The 20,099-nt window shown below is 51.9% G+C and overlaps 1 protein-coding gene across 9 annotated transcripts in view; it reads left to right on the top strand.

Moving 5' to 3' along the window:
• The window catches only part of STXBP5L (syntaxin binding protein 5L), a 619,515-nt gene that overhangs the window by 417,347 nt on the left and 182,069 nt on the right, over positions 1-20,099 (top strand). For all 9 annotated transcript variants that reach the window (XM_063956843.1, XM_063956842.1, XM_063956846.1 and 6 more), the window contains one exon: positions 11,922-12,100. In XM_063956843.1, coding sequence (XP_063812913.1) covers positions 11,922-12,100 — 179 coding nt within the window. The remainder of the gene's footprint in view (positions 1-11,921; positions 12,101-20,099) is intronic.

The raw sequence follows: 20,099 nt of genomic DNA, 5'->3' as shown, positions 1-20,099 counted from the left end.
CTGTAGTGTGACCCTGGCAGTTTACAGGGAGAGCTGTAGTGTGACACTGGCAGGTTACAGGGAGAGCTGTAGTGTAACACTGGCAGGTGACAGGGCAAGCTGTGGTGTGACACTGGCAGGTGACAGGGATATCTGTGGTGTGACACTGGCAGGTTACAGGGAGAGCTGTGGTGTGACACTGGCAGGTTACAGGGAGAGCTGTGGTGTGACACTGGCAGATTACAATGAAAGCTGTGGTGTGATACTGGCAGGTTACAGGGAGAGCTGTAGTGTGACACTGGCAGGTTACAGTGAGAGCTGTAGTGTGACATTGGCAGGTTACAGGGAGAGCTGTAGTGTGACACTGGCAGGTTACAGGGAGAGCTGTGGTGTGACACTGGCAGGTTACAGGGGGAGCAGTGGTGTGACATTGGCAGGTGACAGGGAGAGCTGTAGTGTGACCCTGGCAGTTTACAGGGAGAGCTGTAGTGTGACACTGGCAGGTTACAGGGAGAGCTGTAGTGTAACACTGGCAGGTGACAGGGCAAGCTGTGGTGTGACACTGGCAGGTGACAGGGATATCTGTGGTGTGACACTGGCAGGTTACAGGGAGAGCTGTGGTGTGACACTGGCAGGTTACAGGGAGAGCTGTGGTGTGACACTGGCAGATTACAATGAAAGCTGTGGTGTGATACTGGCAGGTTACAGGGAGAGCTGTAGTGTGACACTGGCAGGTTACAGTGAGAGCTGTAGTGTGACATTGGCAGGTTACAGGGAGAGCTGTAGTGTGACACTGGCAGGTTACAGGGAGAGCTGTAGTGTGACACTGGCAGGTTACAGGGAGAGCTGTGGCATGACACTGGCAGGTTACAGGGAGAGCTGTGGTGTGACATTGGCAGGTTACAGGGAGAGCTGTGGCGTGACACTGGCAGGTTACAGGGAGAGCTGTGGTGTGACACTGGCAGGTTACAGGGAGAGCTGTGGTGTGACACTGGCAGGTTACAGGGAGAGCTGTGGTGTGACACTGGCAGGTGACCGGGAGAGCTGTGGTGTGACATTGGCAGGTTACAGGGAGAGCTGTAGCGTGACACTGGCAGGTTACAGGGAGAGCTGTAGTGTGACACTGGCAGGTTACAGGGAGAGCTGTAGTGTGACATTGGCAGGTTACAGGGAGAGCTGTAGCGTGACACTGGCAGGTTACAGGGAGAGCTGTAGTGTGACACTGGCAGGTTACAGGGAGAGCTGTAGTGTGACACTGGCAGGTTACAGGGAGAGCTGTGGTGTGACACTGGCAGGTGACCGGGAGAGCTGTGGTGTGACATTGGCAGGTTACAGGGAGAGCTGTAGCGTGACACTGGCAGGTTACAGGGAGAACTGTAGTGTGACACTGGCAGGTTACAGGGAGAGCTGTAGTGTGACATTGGCAGGTTACAGGGAGAGCTGTAGCGTGACACTGGCAGGTTACAGGGAGAGCTGTAGTGTGACACTGGCAGGTTACAGGGAGCGCTGTGGTGTGACACTGGCAGGTGACCGGGAGAGCTGTGGTGTGACATTGGCAGGTTACAGGGAGAGCTGTAGCGTGACACTGGCAGGTTACAGGGAGAGCTGTAGTGTGACACTGGCAGGTTACAGGGAGAGCTGTAGTGTGACATTGGCAGGTTACAGGGAGAGCTGTAGCGTGACACTGGCAGGTTACAGGGAGAGCTGTAGTGTGACACTGGCAGGTTACAGGGAGAGCTGTGGTGTGACACTGGCAGGTTACAGGGAGAGCTGTATTGTGACACTGGCAGGTTACAATGAAAGCTGTAGTGTGATACTGGCAGGTTACAGGAAGAGCTGTGGTGTGACACTGGCAGGTTACAGGGAGAGCTGTAGTGTGACACTGGCAGGTTACAGGGAGAGCTGTGGCGTGACACTGGCTGGTTACAGGGAGAGCTGTGGTGTGACACTGGCAGGTTACAGGGAGAGCTGTGGTGTGACACTGACAGGTGACAGGGAGAGCTGTGGTGTGACACTGGCTGGGTACAGGGAGAGCTTTAGCGTGACACTGGCAGATTACAGGGAGCGCTGTAGCGTGACACTGAAGGTTACAGGGAGAACTATGGTGTGACACTGGCAGGTTACAGGGAGATCGTGAAACTGGCAGATTACAGGGAGAGCTGTAGCGTGACACTGGCAGGTGACAGGGCGAGCTGTGGTGTGACACTGGCAGGTTACATGGAGAAATGTTGTGTGACACTAGCAGGTTTCAATGAAAGCTGTGGCGTGACACTAGCAGGTTACACGGAGAGCTGTGGTGTGACACTGGCTGGTTACAGGGAGAGCTATAGCGTGACACTGGCAGGTTACAGGGAGAGCTGTAGCGTAACACTGGCAGGTTACAGGGAGAGCTGTAGCGTGAAACTGGCAGGTTACAGGGAGAGCTGTGGTGTGACATTGGCAGGTGACAGGGGGAGCTGTGGCGTGACACTTGCAGGTGACAGGGAGAGCTGTAGCGTGACACTGGCAGGTAACAGGGAGAGCTGTGGTTTGACACTTGCAGGTTACAGGGAGAGCTGTGGCGTGACACTGGCAAGTTACAGGGAGAGCTGTGGTGTGACACTGGCTGGTTATGGGGAGAGATGTAGCGTGACACTGGCAGGTTACAAGGAGAGCTGCAGCGTGACACTGGCAGGTTACAGGGAGAGCTGTAGCGTGACACTGGCAGGTTGCAGGGAGAGGTTTAGCGTGACAACTGGCAGGTTACAGGGGGAGCAGTGGTGTGACATTGGCAGGTGACAGGGAGAGCTGTAGTGTGACCCTGGCAGTTTACAGGGAGAGCTGTAGTGTGACACTGGCAGGTTACAGGGAGAGCTGTAGTGTAACACTGGCAGGTGACAGGGCAAGCTGTGGTGTGACACTGGCAGGTGACAGGGATATCTGTGGTGTGACACTGGCAGGTTCCGGTGAGAGCTGTGGTGTGACACTGGCAGGTTACAGGGAGAGCTGTGGTGTGACACTGGCAGATTACAATGAAAGCTGTGGTGTGATACTGGCAGGTTACAGGGAGAGCTGTAGTGTGACACTGGCAGGTTACAGTGAGAGCTGTAGTGTGACATTGGCAGGTTACAGGGAGAGCTGTAGCGTGACACTGGCAGGTTACAGGGAGAGCTGTAGTGTGACACTGGCAGGTTACAGGGAGAGCTGTGGTGTGACACTGGCAGGTTACAGGGAGAGCTGTGGTGTGACACTGGCAGATTACAGGGAGAGCTGTAGTGTGACTTTGGCAGGTTACAGGGAGAGCTGTGGCGTGACACTGGCAGGTTACAGGGAGAGCTGTAGTGTGACACTGGCAGGTTACAGGGAGAGCTGTAGTGTGACACTGGCAGGTTACAGGGAGAGCTGTAGTGTGACATTGGCAGGTTACAGGGAGAGCTGTAGCGTGACACTGGCAGGTTACAGGGAGAGCTGTAGTGTGACACTGGCAGGTTACAGGGAGAGCTGTGGTGTGACACTGGCAGGTTACAATGAAAGCTGTGGTGTGATACTGGCAGGTTACAGGAAGAGCTGTAGTGTGACACTGGCAGGTTACAGGGAGAGCTGTAGTGTGACATTGGCAGGTTACAGGGAGAGCTGTAGCGTGACACTGGCAGGTTACAGGGAGAGCTGTGGTGTGACACTGGCAGGTTACAGGGAGAGCTGTGGTGTGACACTGGCAGGTTACAATGAAAGCTGTGGTGTGATACTGGCAGGTTACAGGAAGAGCTGTAGTGTGACACTGGCAGGTTACAGGGAGAGCTGTGGTGTGACACTGGCAGGTTACAGGGAGAGCTGTGGCGTGACACTGGCTGGTTACAGGGAGAGCTGTGGCGTGACACTGGCAGGTTACAGGTAGAGCTGTGGTGTGACACTGACAGGTGACAGGGAGAGCTGTGGTGTGACACTGGCTGGGTACAGGGAGAGCTTTAGCGTGACACTGGCAGATTACAGGGAGCGCTGTAGCGTGACACTGAAGGTTACAGGGAGAACTGTGGTGTCACACTGGCAGGTTACAGGGAGATCGTGAAACTGGCAGATTACAGGGAGAGCTGTAGCGTGACACTGGCAGGTGACAGGGCGAGCTGTGGTGTGACACTGGCAGGTTACAGGGAGAACTGTTGTGTGACACTGGCAGGTTTCAATGAAAGCTGTGGCGTGACACTAGCAGGTTACAGGGAGAGCTGTGGTGTGACACTGGCTGGTTACAGGGAGAGATATAGCGTGACACTGGCAGGTTACAGGGAGAGCTGTAGCGTAACACTGGCAGGTTACAGGGAGAGCTGTAGCGTGAAACTGACAGGTTACAGGGAGAGCTGTGGTGTGACATTGGCAGGTGACAGGGGGAGCTGTGGCGTGACACTTGCAGGTGAGAGGGAGAGCTGTAGCGTGACACTGGCAGGTTACAGGGAGAGCTGTGGTTTGACACTTGCAGGTTACAGGGAGAGCTGTGGCGTGACACTGGCAAGTTACAGGGAGAGCTGTGGTGTGACACTGGCTGGTTATAGGGAGAGATGTAGCGTGACACTGGCAGGTTACAGGGAGAGTTGTAGCGTGACACTGGCAGGTTACAGGGAGAGCTGTAGCGTGACACTGGCAGGTTACAGGGAGAGGTTTAGCGTGACAACTGGCAGGTTACAGGGGGAGCAGTGGTGTGACATTGGCAGGTGACAGGGAGAGCTGTAGCGTGACACTGGCAGGTTACAGGAAGAGGTTTAGCATGACAACTGGCAGGTTACAGGGGGAGCAGTGGTGTGACACTTGCAGGTTACAGGGAGAGCTGTGGTGTGACACTTGCAGGTTACAGGGAGAGCTGTGGCGTGACACTGGCAAGTTACAGGGAGAGCTGTGGTGTGACACTGGCTGGTTATAGGGAGAGATGTAGCGTGACACTGGCAGGTTACAGGGAGAGCTGTAGCGTGACACTGGCAGGTTACAGGGAGAGCTTTAGCGTGACAACTGACAGGTTACAGGGAGAGCTGTGGCGTGTCACTGGTAGGTTACAGGGAGAGCTATAGCGTGACACTGGCAGGTTACAGAGAGATTTGTAGCGTGACACTGGCAGGTTACAGGGATATCTGTGGTGTGACACTGGCAGGTTACAGTGAAAGCTGTGGTGTGACACTGGCTGGTTACAGGAAGAGCTGTGGCGTGACACTGGCTGGTTACAGGGAGAGCTGTAGCGTGACACTGGCAGGTGACAGGGAGAGCTGTGGTGTGACACTGGCTGGTTACAGGGAGAGCTGTGGTGTGACACTGGCAGGTGACAGGGAGAGCTGTGGTGTGACACTGGCAGGTTACAGGGAGAGCTGTGGCATGCTACTGGCAGGTTACAGGGAGAGCTGTGGTGTGACACTGGCAGGTTACAGGGAGAGCTGTGGTGTGACACTGGCAGGTGACAGGGAGAGCTGTAGTGTGACACTGGCAGGTGACAGGGAGAGCTGTGGTGTGACACTGGCAGGTTACAGGGAGAGCTGTAGCGTGACACTGGCAGGTTACAGGGAGAGCTGTGGTGTGATACTGGCAGGTGACAGGGAGAGCTGTGGTGTGACACTGGCAGGTGACTGGGAGAGCTGTAGCGTGACACTGTCAGGTAACAGGGAGAGCTGTGGCGTGACACTGGCAGGTGACAAGGAGAGCTGTGGTGTGACATTGGCAGGTGACAAGGAGAGCTGTGGCGTGACACTGGCAGGTGACAGGGATAGCTGTGGTGTGACACTGGCAGGTTACAGGGAGAGCTGTGGTGTGACACTGGCAGGTTACAGGGAGAACTGTGGTGTGACACTGGCAGGTGACAGGGAGAGCTGTTGCGTGACACTGGGAGGTGACAGGGATAGCTGTGGTGTGACACTGGCAGGTTACAGGGAGAGCTGTGGTGTGACACTGGCAGGTTACAGGGAGAACTGTGGCGTGACACTGGCAGGTGACAGGGAGAGCTGTGGCGTGACACTGGCAGGCGACAAGGAGAGCTGTTGCGTGACACTGGCAGGTGACAGGGATAGCTGTAGTGTGACACTGGCAGGTTACAGGGAGAGCTGTGGTGTGACACTGGCAGGTTACAGGGAGAGCTGTGGTGTGACACTGGCAGGTTACAGGGAGAGCTGTGGTGTGACACTGGCCGGTGACGGGGAGAACTGTAGCGTGATACTAGCAAGTGACAGGGAGAGCTGTAGCGTGACACTGGCAGGTGACAGGGAGAGCTGTGGCGTGACACTGGCAGGCGACAAGGAGAGCTTTTACGTGACACTGGCAGGTGACAGGGATAGCTGTGGTGTGACACTGGCAGGTTACAGGGAGAGCTGTGGTGTGACACTGGCAGGTTACAGGGAGAACTGTGGCGTGACACTGGCAGGTGACAGGGAGAGCTGTAGCGTGACACTGGCAAGTGACAGGGAGAGCTGTAGCGTGACACTGGCAGGTGACAGGGAGAGCTGTGGCGTGACACTGGCAGGTGACAAGGAGAGCTGTGGAGTGACACTGGCAGGTTACAGGGAGAGCTGTGGTGTGACACTGGCAGGTTACAGGGAGAGCTGTGGTGTGACACTGGCAGGATACAGGGAGAGCTGTGGTGTGACACTGGCAGGTGACAGGGAGAGCCGTGGTGTGACACTGACAGGTTACAGGGAGAGATGTGGTGTGACACTGGCAGGTGACAGGGAGAGCTGTGGTGTGACACTGGCAGGTGACAGGGAGAGCTGTGGCGTGACACTGGCAGGTGACAGGGAGAGCTGTGGTGTGACACTGGCAGGTGACAAGGAGAGCTGTGGCGTGACACTGGCAGGTGACAGGGAGAGCTGTGGTGTGACACTGGCAGGATACAGGGAGAGCTGTGGTGTGACACTGGCAGGTGACAGGGAGAGCTGTGGTGTGACACTGACAGGTTACAGGGAGAGCTGTGGTGTGACACTGACAGGTTACAGTGAGAGCTGTGGTGTGACACTGGCAGGTGACAGGGAGAGCTGTGGTGTGACACTGGCAGGTGACAGGGAGAGCTGTGGTGTGACACTGGCAGGTGACAGGGAGAGCTGTGGTGTGACACTGGCAGGTGACAGAGAGCTGTGGTGTGACACTGACAGGTTACAGGGAGAGCTGTGGTGTGACACTGGCAGGTGACAGGGAGAGCTGTGGTGTGACACTGGCAGGTTACAGGGAGAACTGTGGCGTGACACTGGCAGGTGACAGGGAGAGCTGTAGCGTGACACTGGCAAGTGACAGGGAGAGCTGTAGCGTGACACTGGCAGGTGACAGGGAGAGCTGTGGCGTGACACTGGCAGGTGACAAGGAGAGCTGTGGAGTGACACTGGCAGGTTACAGGGAGAGCTGTGGTGTGACACTGGCAGGTTACAGGGAGAGCTGTGGTGTGACACTGGCAGGATACAGGGAGAGCTGTGGTGTGACACTGGCAGGTGACAGGGAGAGCCGTGGTGTGACACTGACAGGTTACAGGGAGAGCTGTGGTGTGACACTGGCAGGTTACAGGGAGAGCTGTGGTGTGACACTGGCAGGTGACAGGGAGAGCTGTGGTGTGACACTGGCAGGTGACAGGGAGAGCTGTGGCGTGACACTGGCAGGTGACAGGGAGAGCTGTGGTGTGACACTGGCAGGTGACAAGGAGAGCTGTGGCGTGACACTGGCAGGTGACAGGGAGAGCTGTGGTGTGACATTGGCAGGATACAGGGAGAGCTGTGGTGTGACACTGGCAGGTGACAGGGAGAGGTGTGGTGTGACACTGACAGGTTACAGGGAGAGCTGTGGTGTGACACTGACAGGTTACAGTGAGAGCTGTGGTGTGACACTGACGGGTTACAGGGAGAGCTGTAGTGTGACACTGGCAGGTGACAGGGAGAGCTGTGGTGTGACACTGGCAGGTGACGGAGAGCTGTGGTGTGACACTGGCAGGTGACAGGGAGAGCTGTGGTGTGACACTGGCAGGTGACAGGGAGAGCTGTGGTGTGACACTGGCAGGTGACAGAGAGCTGTGGTGTGACACTGGCAGGTTACAGGGAGAGCTGTGGTGTGACACTGGCAGGTGACAAGGAGAGCTGTGGCGTGACACTGGCAGGTGACAGGGAGAGCTGTGGTGTGACACTGGCAGGATACAGGGAGAGCTGTGGTGTGACACTGGCAGGTGACAGGGAGAGCTGTGGTGTGACACTGACAGGTTACAGGGAGAGCTGTGGTGTGACACTGACGGGTTACAGTGAGAGCTGTGGTGTGACACTGACGGGTTACAGGGAGAGCTGTAGTGTGACACTGGCAGGTGACAGGGAGAGCTGTGGTGTGACACTGGCAGGTGACAGGGAGAGCTGTGGTGTGACACTGGCAGGTGACAGGGAGAGCTGTGGTGTGACACTGGCAGGTGACGGAGAGCTGTGGTGTGACACTGGCAGGTGACAGGGAGAGCTGTGGTGTGACACTGGCAGGTGACAGGGAGAGCTGTGGTGTGACACTGGCAGGTGACAGAGAGCTGTGGTGTGACACTGGCAGGTGACAGGGAGAGCTGTGGTGTGACACTGGCAGGTGACAGGGAGAGCTGTGGTGTGACACTGGCAGGTGACAGAGAGCTGTGGTGTGACACTGGCAGGTTACAGGGAGAGCTGTGGTGTGACACTGGCAGGTGACAGGGAGAGCTGTGGTGTGACACTGGCAGGTTACAAGGAGAGCTGTGGTGTGACACTGGCAGGTGACGGAGAGCTGTGGTGTGACACTGACATGTTACAGGGAGAGCTGTGGTGTGACACTGGCAGGTGACAGGGAGAGCTGTGGTGTGACATTGGCAGGTTACAGGGAGAGCTGTGGTGTGACACTGGCAGGTTACAGGGAGAGCTGTGGCATGCTACTGGCAGGTTACAGGGAGAGCTGTGGTGTGACACTGGCAGGTTACAGGGAGAGCTGTGGTGTGACACTGGCAGGTTACAGGGAGAGCTGTGGTGTGACACTGGCAGGTGACAGGGAGAGCTGTGGTGTGACATTGACAGGTTACAGGGAGAGCTGTAGCGTGACACTGGCAGGTTACAGGGAGAGCTGTGGTGTGATACTGGCAGGTGACAGGGAGAGCTGTGGTGTGACACTGGCAGGTTACAGGGAGAGCTGTGGTGTGACACTGGCAGGTGACAGGGAGAGCTGTGGCGTGACACTGGCAGGTGACAGGGAGAGCTGTGGTGTGACACTGGCAGGTGACAAGGAGAGCTGTGGCGTGACACTGGCAGGTGACAGGGAGAGCTGTGGTGTGACATTGGCAGGATACAGGGAGAGCTGTGGTGTGACACTGGCAGGTGACAGGGAGAGGTGTGGTGTGACACTGACAGGTTACAGGGAGAGCTGTGGTGTGACACTGACAGGTTACAGTGAGAGCTGTGGTGTGACACTGACGGGTTACAGGGAGAGCTGTAGTGTGACACTGGCAGGTGACAGGGAGAGCTGTGGTGTGACACTGGCAGGTGACGGAGAGCTGTGGTGTGACACTGGCAGGTGACAGGGAGAGCTGTGGTGTGACACTGGCAGGTGACAGGGAGAGCTGTGGTGTGACACTGGCAGGTGACAGAGAGCTGTGGTGTGACACTGGCAGGTTACAGGGAGAGCTGTGGTGTGACACTGGCAGGTGACAAGGAGAGCTGTGGCGTGACACTGGCAGGTGACAGGGAGAGCTGTGGCGTGACACTGGCAGGATACAGGGAGAGCTGTGGTGTGACACTGGCAGGTGACAGGGAGAGCTGTGGTGTGACACTGACAGGTTACAGGGAGAGCTGTGGTGTGACACTGACGGGTTACAGTGAGAGCTGTGGTGTGACACTGACGGGTTACAGGGAGAGCTGTAGTGTGACACTGGCAGGTGACAGGGAGAGCTGTGGTGTGACACTGGCAGGTGACAGGGAGAGCTGTGGTGTGACACTGGCAGGAGACAGGGAGAGCTGTGGTGTGACACTGGCAGGTGACGGAGAGCTGTGGTGTGACACTGGCAGGTGACAGGGAGAGCTGTGGTGTGACACTGGCAGGTGACAGGGAGAGCTGTGGTGTGACACTGGCAGGTGACAGAGAGCTGTGGTGTGACACTGGCAGGTGACAGGGAGAGCTGTGGTGTGACACTGGCAGGTGACAGGGAGAGCTGTGGTGTGACACTGGCAGGTGACAGAGAGCTGTGGTGTGACACTGGCAGGTTACAGGGAGAGCTGTGGTGTGACACTGGCAGGTGACAGGGAGAGCTGTGGTGTGACACTGGCAGGTTACAAGGAGAGCTGTGGTGTGACACTGGCAGGTGACGGAGAGCTGTGGTGTGACACTGACAGGTTACAGGGAGAGCTGTGGTGTGACACTGGCAGGTGACAGGGAGAGCTGTGGTGTGACATTGGCAGGTTACAGGGAGAGCTGTGGTGTGACACTGGCAGGTTACAGGGAGAGCTGTGGCATGCTACTGGCAGGTTACAGGGAGAGCTGTGGTGTGACACTGGCAGGTTACAGGGAGAGCTGTGGTGTGACACTGGCAGGTTACAGGGAGAGCTGTGGTGTGACACTGGCAGGTGACAGGGAGAGCTGTGGTGTGACATTGACAGGTTACAGGGAGAGCTGTAGCGTGACACTGGCAGGTTACAGGGAGAGCTGTGGTGTGATACTGGCAGGTGACAGGGAGAGCTGTGGTGTGACACTGGCAGGTTACAGGGAGAGCTGTGGTGTGACACTGGCAGGTGACAGGGAGAGCTGTGGTGTGACATTGGCAGGTTACAGGGAGAGCTGTGGCGTGACACTGGCAGGATACAGGGAGAGCTGTGGTGTGACACTGACAGGTTACAGGGAGAGCTGTGGTGTGACACTGGCAGGTTACAGGGAGAGCTGTGGTGTGACATTGGCAGGTTACAGGGAGAGCTGTAGTGTGACACTGGCAGGTGACAGGGAGAGCTGTGGTGTGACACTGGCAGGTGACAGGGAGAGCTGTGGTGTGACACTGGCAGGTGACAGGGAGAGCTGTGGTGTGACATTGGCAGGTTACAGAGAGATTTGTAGCGTGACACTGGCAGGTTACAGGGAGAGCTGTGGCGTGACACTGGCAGGATACAGGGAGAGCTGTGGTGTGACACTGACAGGTTACAGGGAGAGCTGTGGTGTGACACTGGCAGGTTACAGGGAGAGCTGTGGTGTGACATTGGCAGGTTACAGGGAGAGCTGTAGCGTGAAACTGGCAGGTTACAGGGAGAGCTGTAGTGTGACACTGGCAGGTGACAGGGAGAGCTGTGGTGTGACATTGGCAGGTGACAGGGAGAGCTGTGGTGTGACACTGACAGGTTACAGGGAGAGCTGTGGTGTGACACTGGCAGGTGACAGGGAAGCTGTGGTGTGATACTGGCAGGTGACAGGGAGAGCTGTAGTGTGACACTGGCAGGTTACAGGGAGAGCTGTGGTGTGACACTGGCAGGTGACAGGGAGAGCTGTGGTGTGACACTGGCAGGTGACATGGAGAGCTGTAGTGTGACACTGGCAGGTTACAGGGAGAGCTGTGGTGTGACACTGGCAGGTTACAGGGAGAGCTGTGGTGTGATACTGGCAGGTGACAGGGAGAGCTGTGGTGTGACACTGTCTGGTTACAGGGAGAGCTGTAGCGTGACACTGTCTGGTTACAGGGAGAGCTGTAGCGTGACACTGGCAGGTGACAGGGAGAGCTGTAGTGTGACACTGGCAGGTGACAGGAGAGCTGTGGCGTGATTGGTTGGTAGGTGGAACATCTCCACTTCCATAAACCCACACTTTAGTTAATATACCCCTAAGAGTCTGACCTACATTTACATTATAGAGTGATCTGAGGACAGAAAGCCTTTGGAAGATCCCATTGTGGAGTAAAATGAGATGTCTCCTCAGAGGAACGAGGATTAGAAAGTAGTGGTTTTGACGTTCCCGCGTTTTCCACTGCGGTGATGCATCTTTTTGTTTCCTGTAAGTCCCTAGAATTTCGGCTGCAGTACGAGGTGGAGGATCTCATAACGCCTGACCCAGATTCCATCCCTCCTTTTCCTGAGCCCACCTGTCAGCCTCTGTCCCTGAAGAGCAGGAACCTGGCTGGCAGTGCCAACACTGTGGCCGGGGAAGGGCCGCTGAGGGACAGCGTGCCATGTCTCAGGTGAGAGCGGCTCCTTGTGTTCTTCCAATCCCATAATACGTGTATAAAGTGGTTTCCTCAGTGTGTCGCCTCACACCTCCCTGTGTCCAGTCCTATATGGCGCTTCTCAGCTCAGGTTACTGATTGTGCGGCTCTGTGTTCCAGCTTGTGTGTGATGATCCAGGATTATACAGCGCAGAGATGTAATATGTTCAGATTACAGTGATTAGCCGAGCGCACTCTATAACAGGATGCGGCAGAGAGTCGCCTAATAAGCACGCAGCACTGGCAGCCGGCAAGCCTTGAAAGCTGTAATTTAATGGCAATTACAGTATTACTCGCAGAGCGTTCCCTACAAAAGACTGATTGTATTTATAATTAACTCTGTTTCAGCATTTCTCAATTTGTTGAAACAACAACTCATTTGGTCTAATTCTAGGTTAGCGGAGGGCTTTGCTCTGTCCCCTTCTCTGCTAGTTTCCATGTAAATGTGCTCGCTGATTATCCAACACATGTAGCAGAATGAATGCATAAACACAGAGCTGGCGTTACTGGCAGAGAGGGTACCGAGGAACGGGGCACTGCCAGTCCATACTAGTGATACAGGCAAAGCAGGTTCCACACACCCTTATACAATTGTGTCCTGTGTTATCTGTGCATTGTACAGTACATGTGTTACTCAGCCAGGTATTGCAGATATCACACACCCTTATAGCATTGTCTCCTGTGTTATCTGTGCAGTGTACAGTACATGTGTTACTCAGCCAGGTAATGCAGGTATCACACACCCTTATAGCATTGTCTCCTGTGTTATCTGTGCAGTGTACAGTACATGTGTTACTCAGCCAGGTAATGCAGATATCACACACCCTTATAGCATTGTCTCCTGTGTTATCTGTGCAGTGTACAGTACATGTGTTACTCAGCCAGGTAATGCAGGTATCACACACCCTTATAGCATTGTCTCCTGTGTTATCTGTGCAGTGTACAGTACATGCGTTACTCAGCCAGGTAATGCAGATATCACACACCCTTATAGCATTGTCTCCTGTGTTATCTGTGCAGTGTACAGTACATGTGTTACTCAGCCAGGTAATGCAGGTATCACACACCCTTATAGCATTGTCTCCTGTGTTATCTGTGCAGTGTACAGTACATGTGTTACTCAGCCAGGTAATGCAGGTATCACACACCCTTATAGCATTGTCTCCTGTGTTATCTGTGCAGTGTACAGTACATGTGTTACTCAGCCAGGTAATGCAGGTACCACACACCCTTATAGCATTGTCTCCTGTGTTATCTGTGCAGTGTACAGTACATGTGTTACTCAGCCAGGTAATGCAGGTACCACACACCCTTATAGCATTGTCTCCTGTGTTATCTGTGCAGTGTACAGTACATGCGTTACTCAGCCAGGTAATGCAGGTATCACACACCCTTATAGCATTGTCTCCTGTGTTACCTGTGCAGTGTACAGTACATGTGTTACTCAGCCAGGTAATGCAGGTATCACACACCCTTATAGCATTGTCTCCTGTGTTATCTGTGCGGTGTACAGTACATGTGTTACTCAGCCAGGTAATGCAGGTACCACACACCCTTATAGCATTGTCTCCTGTGTTATCTGTGCATTGTACAGTACATGTGTTACTCAGCCAGGTAATGCAGGTACCACACACCCTTATAGCATTGTCTCCTGTGTTATCTGTGCAGTGTACAGTACATGCGTTACTCAGCCAGGTAATGCAGGTATCACACACCCTTATAGCATTGTCTCCTGTGTTACCTGTGCAGTGTACAGTACATGTGTTACTCAGCCAGGTAATGCAGGTATCACACACCCTTATAGCATTGTCTCCTGTGTTATATGTGCATTTTACAGTACATGTGTTACTAATGCAGGTATCACACACCCTTATAGCATTGTCTCCTGTGTTATCTGTGCAGTGTACAGTACATGCGTTACTCAGCCAGGTAATGCAGGTATCACACACCCTTATAGCATTGTCTCCTGTGTTACCTGTGCAGTGTACAGTACATGTGTTACTCAGCCAGGTAATGCAGGTATCACACACCCTTATAGCATTGTCTCCTGTGTTATCTGTGCATTTTACAGTACATGTGTTACTAATGCAGGTATCACACACCCTTATAGCATTGTCTCCTGTGTTATCTGTGCAGTGTACAGTACATGTGTTACTCAGCCAGGTAATGCAGGTATCACACTCCCTTATAGCATTGTCTCCTGTGTTATCTGTGCAGTGTACAGTACATGCGTTACTCAGCCAGGTAATGCAGGTATCACACACCCTTATAGCATTGTCTCCTGTGTTATCTGTGCAGTGTACAGTACATGTGTTACTCAGCCAGGTAATGCAGGTATCACACACCATTATAGCATTGTCTCCTGTGTTATCTGTGCAGTGTACAGTACATGTGTTACTCAGCCAGGTAATGCAGGTATCACACACCATTATAGCATTGTCTCCTGTGTTATCTGTGCAGTGTACAGTACATGTGTTACTCAGCCAGGTAATGCAGGTATCACACACCCTTATAGCATTGTCTCCTGTGTTATCTGTGCAGTGTACAGTACATGTGTTACTCAGCCAGGTAATGCAGGTACCACACACCCTTATAGCATTGTATCCTGTGTTACCTGTGCAGTGTACAGTACATGTGTTACTCAGCCAGGTAATGCAGGTACCGTGCACTCTTATAGCATTGTCTCCTGTGTTATCTGTGCAGTGTACAGTACATGTGTTACTCAGCCAGGTAATGCAGATATCACACACCCTTATAGCATTGTCTCCTGTGTTATCTGTGCAGTGTACAATACATGCGTTACTCAGCCAGGTAATGCAGGTATCACACACCCTTATAGCATTGTCTCCTGTGTTATCTGTGCAGTGTACAGTACATGTGTTACTCAGCCAGGTAATGCAGGTATCACACACCCTTATAGCATTGTCTCCTGTGTTATCTGTGCATTTTACAGTACATGTGTTACTAATGCAGGTACCACACACCCTTATAGCATTGTCTCCTGTGTTATCTGTGCATTTTACAGTACATGTGTTACTCAGCCAGGTAATGCAGGTACCGTGCACCCTTATAGCATTGTCTCCTGTGTTATCTGTGCAGTGTACAGTACATGTGTTACTCAGCCAGGCAATGCAGGTATCACACACCCTTATAGCATTGTCTCCTGTGTTATCTGTGCAGTGTACAGTACATGTGTTACTCAGCCAGGTAATGCAGGTATCACACACCCTTATAGCATTGTCTCCTGTGTTATCTGTGCAGTGTACAGTACATGTGTTACTCAGCCAGGTAATGCAGGTACCGTGCACCCTTATAGCATTGTCTCCTGTGTTATCTGTGCAGTGTACAGTACATGTGTTACTCAGCCAGGTAATGCAGGTACCACACACCCTTATAGCATTGTCTCCTGTGTTATCTGTGCAGTGTACAGTACATGTGTTACTCAGCCAGGTAATGCAGGTATCACACACCCTTATAGCATTGTCTCCTGTGTTATCTGTGCAGTGTACAGTACATGTGTTACTCAGCCAGGTAATGCAGGTACCGTGCACCCTTATAGCATTGTCTCCTGTGTTATCTGTGCAGTGTACAGTACATGTGTTACTCAGCCAGGCAATGCAGGTATCACACACCCTTATAGCATTGTCTCCTGTGTTATCTGTGCAGTGTACAGTACATGTGTTACTCAGCCAGGCAATGCAGGTATCACACACCCTTATAGCATTGTCTCCTGTGTTATCTGTGCAGTGTACAGTACATGTGTTACTCAGCCAGGCAATGCAGGTATCACACACCCTTATAGCATTGTCTCCTGTGTTATCTGTGCACTGTACAGTACATGCGTTACTCAGCCAGGTAATGCAGGTATCACACACCCTTATAGCATTGTCTCCTGTGTTATCTGTGCAGTGTACAGTACATGTGTTACTCAGCCAGGTAATGCAGGTACCACACACCCTTATAGCATTGTCTCCTGTGTTATCTGTGCAGTGTACAGTACATGTATTACTCAGCCAGGTAATGCAGGTACCGTGCACCCTTATAGCATTGTCTCCTGTGTTATCTGTGCAGTGTACATTACATGTGTTACTCTGCCAGGTATTGCAGGTATCACACACCCTTATAGCATTGTCTCCTGTGTTATCTGTGCAGTGTTACTCAGCCAGGTAATGCAGGTACCGTGCACCCTTATAGCATTGTCTCCTGTGTTATCTGTGCAGTGTACATTACATGTGTTACTCTGCCAGGTATTGCAGGTATCACACACCCTTATAGCATTGTCTCCTGTGTTATCTGTGCGGTGTACAGTACATGTGTTACTCAGCCAGGTAATGCAGGTACCACACACCCTTATAGCATTGTATCCTGTGTTATCTGTGCAGTGTACAGTACATGCGTTACTCAGCCAGGTAATGCAGGTATCACACACCCTTATAGCATTGTCTCCTGTGTTATCTGTGCATTGTACAGTACATGTGTTACTCAGCCAGGTAATGCAGATATCACACACCCTTATAGCATTGTCTCCTGTGTTACCTGTGCAGTGTACAGTACATGTGTTACTCAGCCAGGTAATGCAGGTATCACACACCCTTATAGCATTGTATCCTGTGTTATCTGTGCATTGTACAGTACATGTGTTACTCAGCCAGGTAATGCAGATATCACACACCCTTATAGCATTGTCTCCTGTGTTACCTGTGCAGTGTACAGTACATGTGTTACTCAGCCAGGTAATGCAGGTACCACACACCCTTATAGCATTGTCTCCTGTGTTATCTGTGCAGTGTACAGTACATGTGTTACTCAGCCAGGTAATGCAGGTACCACACACCCTTATAGCATTGTCTCCTGTGTTATCTGTGCAGTGTACAGTACATGTGTTACTCAGCCAGGTAATGCAGGTACCACACACCCTTATAGCATTGTCTCCTGTGTTATCTGTGCAGTGTACAGTACATGCGTTACTCAGCCAGGTAATGCAGGTATCACACACCCTTATAGCATTGTCTCCTGTGTTATCTGTGCAGTGTACAATACATGTGTTACTCAGCCAGGTAATGCAGGTATCACACACCCTTATAGCATTGTCTCCTGTGTTACCTGTGCAGTGTACAGTACATGTGTTACTCAGCCAGGTAATGCAGGTACCACACACCCTTATAGCATTATCTCCTGTGTTATCTGTGCAGTGTACAGTACATGTGTTACTCAGCCAGGTAATGCAGGTACTGTGCACCCTTATAGCATTGTCTCCTGTGTTATCTGTGCAGTGTACAGTACATGTGTTACTCAGCCATGTAATGCAGGTACCACACACCCCTATAGCATTGTCTCCTGTGTTATCTGTGCAGTGTACAATACATGTGTTACTCAGCCAGACAATGCAGGTATCACACACCCTTATAGCATTGTCTCCTGTGTTATCTGTGCAGTGTACAGTACATGTGTTACTCAGCCAGGTAATGCAGATATCACACACCCATATAGCATTGTCTCCTGTGTTATCTGTGCAGTGTACAGTACATGCGTTACTCAGCCAGGTAATGCAGGTACCACACACCCTTATAGCATTGTCTCCTGTGTTATCTGTGCAGTGTACAGTACATGTGTTACTCAGCCAGGTAATGCAGGTATCACACACCCTTATAGCATTGTCTCCTGTGTTATCTGTGCAGTGTACAGTACATGTGTTACTCAGCCAGGTATTGCAGGTATCACACACCCTTATAGCATTGTCTCCTGTGTTACCTGTGCAGTGTACAGTACATGTGTTACTCAGCCAGGTAATGCAGGTACCACACACCCTTATAGCATTGTCTCCTGTGTTATCTGTGCAGTGTACAGTACATGTGTTACTCAGCCAGGTAATGCAGGTACTGTGCACCCTTATAGCATTGTCTCCTGTGTTATCTGTGCAGTGTACAGTACATGTGTTACTCAGCCAGGTAATGCAGGTACCACACACCCTTATAGCATTGTCTCCTGTGTTATCTGTGCAGTGTACAATACATGTGTTACTCAGCCAGGCAATGCAGGTATCACACACCCTTATAGCATTGTCTCCTGTGTTATCTGTGCAGTGTACAGTACATGCGTTACTCAGCCAGGTAATGCAGGTACCACACACCCTTATAGCATTGTCTCCTGTGTTATCTGTGCAGTGTACAGTACATGTGTTACTCAGCCAGGTAATGCAGGTATCACACACCCTTATAGCATTGTCTCCTGTGTTATCTGTGCAGTGTACAGTACATGTGTTACTCAGCCAGGTAATGCAGGTATCACACACCCTTATAGCATTGTCTCCTGTGTTACCTGTGCAGTGTACAGTACATGTGTTACTCAGCCAGGTAATGCAGGTATCACACACCCTTATAGCATTGTCTCCTGTGTTATCTGTGCAGTGTACAGTACATGTGTTACTCAGCCAGGTAATGCAGGTACCACACACCCTTATAGCATTGTCTCCTGTGTTTATCTGTGCAGTGTACAGTACATGTGTTACTCAGCCAGGTAATGCAGATATCACACACCCTTATAGCACCCTTATAGCATTGTCTCCTGTGTTATCTGTGCAGTGTACAGTACATGTGTTACTCAGCCAGGTAATGCAGGTATCACACACCCTTATAGCATTGTCTCCTGTGTTATCTGTGCAGTGTACAGTACATGTGTTACTCAGCCAGGTAATGCAGGTACCACACACCCTTATAGCATTGTTTCCTGTGTTATCTGTGCAGTGTACAGTACATGTGTTACTCAGCCAGGTAATGCAGGTACCACACACCCTTATAGCATTGTCTCCTGTGTTATCTGTGCAGTGTACAGTACATGCGTTACTCAGCCAGGTAATGCAGATATCACACACCCTTATAGCATTGTGTCCTGTGTTATCTGTGCAGTGTACAGTACATGTGTTACTCAGCCAGGTAATGCAGGTATCACACACCCTTATAGCATTGTCTCCTGTGTTATCTGTGCAGTGTACAGTACATGTGTTACTCAGCCAGGTAATGGAGATATCACACACCCTTATAGCACCTTTATAGCATTGTCTCCTGTGTTATCTGTGCAGTGTACAGTACATGTGTTACTCAGCCAGGTAATGCAGGTATCACACACCCTTATAGCATTGTCTCCTGTGTTATCTGTGCAGTGTACAGTACATGTGTTACTCAGCCAGGTAATGCAGGTACCACACACACCCTTATAGCATTGTCTCCTGTGTTATCTGTGCAGTGTACAGTACATGTGTTACTCAGCCAGGTAATGCAGATATCACACACCCTTATAGCATTGTCTCCTGTGTTATCTGTGCAGTGTACAGTACATGTGTTACTCAGCCAGGTAATGCAGATATCACACACCCTTATAGCATTGTCTCCTGTGTTATCTGTGCAGTGTACAGTACATGTGTTACTCAGCCAGGTAATGCAGATATCACACACCCTTATAGCATTGTCTCCTGTGTTATCTGTGCAGTGTACAGTACATGTGTTACTCAGCCAGGTAATGCAGGTATCACACACCCTTATAGCATTGTCTCCTGTGTTATCTGTGCAGTGTACAGTACATGTGTTACTCAGCCAGGTAATGCAGGTACCACACACCCTTATAGCATTGTCTCCTGTGTTATCTGTGCAGTGTACAGTACATGTGTTACTCAGCCAGGTAATGCAGGTACCACACACCCTTATAGCATTGTCTCCTGTGTTATCTGTGCATTGTACAGTACATGTGTTACTCAGCCAGGTAATGCAGATATCACACACCCTTATAGCATTGTCTCCTGTGTTTATCTGTGCAGTGTACAGTACATGTGTTACTCACCCAGGTAATGCAGGTATCACACACCCTTAAAGCATTGTCTCCTGTGTTATCTGTGCAGTGTACAGTACATGTGTTACTCAGCCAGGTAATGCAGGTATCACACACCCTTATAGCATTGTCTCCTGTGTTATCTGTGCAGTGT

The sequence above is a fragment of the Pseudophryne corroboree genome, chromosome 2 (genome assembly GCF_028390025.1).
Source record: "Pseudophryne corroboree isolate aPseCor3 chromosome 2, aPseCor3.hap2, whole genome shotgun sequence".
NCBI lineage: Eukaryota > Metazoa > Chordata > Amphibia > Anura > Myobatrachidae > Pseudophryne > Pseudophryne corroboree.
Note: the sequence above shows the minus strand (reverse complement) of the source record. Positions and strands in the feature narration are given on the sequence as shown.